We start from the raw sequence: 5,162 nt of genomic DNA on the forward strand, positions 1-5,162 counted from the left end.
GACCACGAAACCCTCAAATGTAATATTGCAGAAGAATTCCCATGCTTCAATGAGATATAGTGGAAGAAACACCAAACAACTACCAAAGTAGTGATATTTGGAAGCTGATCAGACTGTAGCTGCTACATTTGTGGGTTTTCTGGTCATTTAAAGGTATATAATGAATCATTGGAGACCTTGCAACATTTTGATAACCATATGGCAGAGGTATTCCCAGGCTGGGATGAGATAACGTGGCAGAGACACCAAGAAACTACCAAAGTAGTGATTTTTCGAAGCTGATCACACTGTAGCTGCTACTTTTGGGGGTTTTGTGGTCATTAAAAGTACTTAATGAATCTTTGGGAGATGGCAAACATTTTGGTAACCATATGGCAGAAGGAATTCCCACGCTGGGATGAGATATAGTGGCAGAAACACCAAGAAACTACCAAAGTAGTGATATTTGCAAACTGATCAGACTGTAGCTGCTACATTTGGGGGTTTTGTGGTCATCAAAGGTGCATAATGAATCTTTGGGGGACTCTCAACAGTTGGGTAACCATATGGCAGAAGGATTCCCACACTGGGATGAGATATAGTGGCAGAAACACCAAGAAACTACCAAAGTAGTGATATTTGCAAACTTATCAGACTGTAGCTGCTACATTTGGGGGTTTTGTGGTCATGAAGAGTACATAATGAATCTTTGGGGGCTTGTGAAAATTTTGGTAACCACATGGCAGAAGGATTCCCACGCTGGCATGAAATATAGTGGCAGAAACACCAAGAAACTACCAACCTAGTGATATTTGGGAACTGATCACACTGTAGCTGCTACATTTGGGGGTTTTGTAGTCATTAAAGGTACATAATGAATCTTTGGGGGCTTGTAAAAATTTTGGTAACCACATGGCAGAAGGATTCCCACGCTGGCATGAAATATAGTGGCAGAAACACCAAGAAACTACCAACCTAGTGATATTTGGGAACTGATCACACTGTAGCTGCTACATTTGGGGGTTTTGTGGTCATTAAAGGTAAATAATGAATCTTTGGGGGCCTGTAAACATTTTGGTAATCATATGGCAGAAGGATTACCACGCTAGGATGAGATATAGTGGCAGAAACACCTAGAACCTACCAAAGTAGTGATATTTGGGAACTGATCGCACTGTAGCAACAATGGGAAGTTACTTACGTTACGTTATCCAGCGGAATTTTCGTAACATAACTTCCCACCGTTACCAGATAACGCATTATTGTTATCTGGTGAAATGTTCCTGCGCTTGTTTGAATAACGTAACGGAGGGGACTTTCCGCCTTGATGCCGCAAAAAATAACGCTGATTATGCGCTAACCGCATTATCTGGCGGAAAAGCACTGTAAACTTGGCAAAAAACCCGCTTTATCTGCACGTTATCCTCCTCAGATTGCGGGGGATAACGTAACAGGTCTAATATGACAGAAAAAAAATCAAAAAATAACATAACTAAAACAACGCTGCCGTTAGCGCAACAATAACGGCACTAATTCAGTTACGCTATCCATTACTTTTTGTTATGGATAACGTAACTTCCCACTGTTGACTGTAGCTGCTACATTTGGGGGTTTTGTGGTAATTAAAGGTAGATAATGACTCTTTGGGGGCCTCTTAACATTTTGGTAACCATATGGCAGAAGGATTCCCATGCTAGGATGAGATATAGTGCCAGAAACACCAAGAAACTACCAAAGTAGTGATATTTGGAAGCTGATCAGACTGTAGCTGCTACATTTGTGGGTTTTGTGGTCATTTAAAGGTATATAATGAATCATTGGAGACCTGGCAACATTTTGATAACCATATGGCAGAGGTATTCCTAGGCTGGATGAGATAACGTGGCAGAGACACCAAGAAACTACCAAAGTAGTGATGTTTCAAAGCTGATCACACTGTAGCTGCTACATTTTGGGGTTTTGTGGTCATCAAAGGTACATAATGCATCTTTGGGGCACGCCAAACATTTTGGTAACCATATGGCAGAAGGATTCCCGCGCTGGGATGAGATATCGTGGCAGAAACACCAAGAAACTACCAAAGTAGTGATATTTGGGAACTGATCACACTGTAGCTGCTACATTTGGGGTTTTTGTGGTCATTAAAGGTACATAATGAATCTTTGGGGGCCTCTTGACATTTTGGTAACCATATGGCAGAAGGATTCCCATGCTGAGATGAGATATAGTGGCAGAAACACCAAGAAACTACCAAAGTAGTGATATTTGGGAACTGATCAGACTGTAGCTGCTACATTGGGGGGCTTTGTGGTCAGTAAAGGTACATAATGAATCTTTGCGGGCCTCTCAACATTTTGTTAACAATATGGTAGAAGGATTCCCACACTGGGATGAGATATAGTGGCAGAAACACCAAGAAACTACCAAAGAAGTGATATTTGGCAACTGATCAGATTGTAGCTGCTGCATAATGGATGTGACCCCAAACACAATATTTATGCGTTTTATATGAAGAACAATTGTCCCAAGAAATTTTATGTGGAAATATTCCTCATTAATCTGTGGTTGACAACAAAAGTAGATAAAAAAAAGAGCCTGACATGAATATGTTAAACCATGGTAAACTAATTCCAAAACGGCCTTCTATGCATGTAGCACTTCAAGTATGATGTGCAATATCTTCCGGAAGTTTGACCAACCAAATGAAAAATGTGTGCAGGATGGTATCAGGAGAGAGGTCAGGGGTCAATGTTTTTCCTTTTTTGAAAAAAGGTAGATTTGGAGACTTCTGATAACATCAATTGTTGAAGTAAAAAAAAAAAAGAAAACAAATTTGAGACCCCTCAGCCACCATGGATTAATCCTAAAACTTGCAATGTCTTTTTTTCATGAAGAATTGAATGGTGTTTGTAGAAATTTATGAATGTTATCAGACAAAAAAAAAAGATTCCTGTGGCTTGAAGCAAATGTAGGGGGAAGGAGAGAGATTATAGAAGATTATTAAGGAGACATGGAGCACAGACAAAGGTATCAAGAGGAATAAGAAAAAATTGATCAATATACGCTATATTGATCAATATACGCTATATTGATCAATATACAACATCGCAAATTCATCCATCTTGGTAGTGGATGTGCCACCCAAAACAAAAACAAAAAAACAAAAACTTCCTTTGTTTCAGATCCAGAAGACCAGTACATAGACAAAGCCAAGCAGGAAAAGAACAAAAAAACAAAAAAACAAAAAACCAATCAAAGAGGAACATTGTACAATGAGTGACGGTGTTTTGAGCTACATATGTAGGCTTAACTTGTCAATAAAGGTTAATTGGAACATATAACGGCACAAGACTCCTACACCATTTGGCCAAAGCCCCATAATCTGGTCAATAGGAGCCAGAGGTCCCAACCATGCAAGGGCAAGATTGTCTCAGTCAGTTAAAAACCTGTGATAATAGCCAGAGCTAACAGTGGTCTATACTCCATGGTCCAATTGTGGACAGCAATCAGAGGAACCCTTCAGAGTTCTTTTCCTGTTATATTTCTTTTATTATCTCTCAGTAGAGAGTGGCCAAACTGTTGCTCTTGGGTATTACTGAATCACTTGTTTACTATTCCAGTTAAAGCGTGGCAGAGATAAGATGGAGGAAGAAATTCTTGATCCTTGCCTGGGCTTTTCGTTGCAAGGAGGGCTGTGAGGAGTCCGGTTCATTTCGTTGACGGTGCTTCTTGATCCTTTGGTTTATTTGTCGCAAGGAGGGGAGGGAGGACGCCGGTTCAGTTCGTCAATGGTTCTTTTGAAGTCGCTCCACAATTCTGGCCGCTTGTGAATTTTGATCAGGGCTTCCTCAAGGGCTTTGTAAACCTTGGTGGGGAGTGTGTAACAAACCTCCACTTTTTTTGGTTCCTTGCCCGACTCACGCAAGAGGCGTTTTTCAGGGACATTTATATTGGTGGGCTGAATGATGTGTTCTGTCTTGCTGCCAGGTTCACTGTTGAATATGACATTGACATGTACGGTCACAGGTACTGGTAAAGGGTTCATGACCCATATACCGTAATTCTTTTTCCTTTCTGGCTTCAGACCCACCAAAACTTTAGTGGTGAATATAAAGGGCCCACGTGTGTGTTCCTTCCTTTCATCAAATTTTGTTGTCCAGATGTGATTGAAAAGTTCGGTATTTGCGGTCTCGGGCGTTGAGCAGGGTGTTTGATCCTTGGTGTGACCCACCGTCAGCCGGATGTGATCGAAAAGCATGTTATTTTTGGTCTCAGACTCGAGCATCGAGCAGACGCCGGAGACCAGCACGGAAAGTGAGAGGAGACGGATGAACGAGTCGCAGGCTTTCATCTGGTGTGGCAGCAGACATTGTCAGGGGGACCGGCCTTCATGTAGAAGTGTAAGACTACTCACTTTTGAATTCGTGAAAGTTGCGCTATGACTTGGAGTGTCCTAGAAGGGGTCGAGGCAAACGAGAATGATCGGATGCAGATGCGACTGGCAGGGCGAGATAGCTTATAAGCGGCTGGGGCAGGAGGAAGACGTATTTCGCGGGACTATGGGACTTGGTTGAAACCCATGCACGCACTCCAAGCAATGAATACAGACGACGACTGGCGAAATGTTTCGACTGGTGATTTGGTGGTGTGGTCAGTACATCAAGAAACCGCGCCTGGCATTGGCAATGAATGTGACAAGCGGTATGAAGTTTCATACCAGGATGGAAACAGGCCGGCCAACTCCAGACCAAAAGATCCATCCGATACGCGTTTCCATCGCCGTCTCGGCTGGAATCGGGGCCCTCTTGTCGGCAGGTTTTCCGACTATTCGTGATCACATTACCCGTGGTGCTTGTAGCTCGGACCGCTTGAGGTACATATATCCGTTCCCAGTACCGGCGAGCGCGAGAAACAGGTACAGTCTCAGAAGTCATCTACCTTAGCTATTTCCCTCCCAGGGCGGAGTGGCAAAGACTTGTCGGATTGCACCGACTGGAGGGAGGCGCACGAGCTTAACACAGTCTCTCTGGAGGAGAGCTCCGCAGGCTCTCTGTCTCACAGAGGCAGGGGCGCCTGCCTGCCAACTCAGAAGGCAGGGACTTACTATGCAAGCTCGGGTGTTGTAGGGTCCCTGCGGGACGGCGTCCCCTCTCCAGTTGGAGAGAGACTGACTTGTGAGAAGC

At 43.3% G+C, this 5,162-nt stretch overlaps 1 protein-coding gene across 1 annotated transcript; it reads right to left on the reverse strand.

Moving 5' to 3' along the window:
* Positions 1–3,721: 3,721 nt before the first annotated feature.
* Positions 3,722–4,330, reverse strand: PtA15_11A363 (uncharacterized protein; the record flags this gene model as incomplete). Its single annotated transcript, XM_053161263.1, has 1 exon — positions 3,722–4,330. One exon carries the CDS (start codon positions 4,328–4,330, stop codon positions 3,722–3,724), a length of 609 nt encoding a protein of 202 aa, XP_053025227.1.
* Positions 4,331–5,162: the final 832 nt, after the last annotated feature.

Source organism: Puccinia triticina, chromosome 11A (genome assembly GCF_026914185.1).
Source record: "Puccinia triticina chromosome 11A, complete sequence".
NCBI classification, from domain to species: Eukaryota; Fungi; Basidiomycota; class Pucciniomycetes; order Pucciniales; family Pucciniaceae; genus Puccinia; species Puccinia triticina.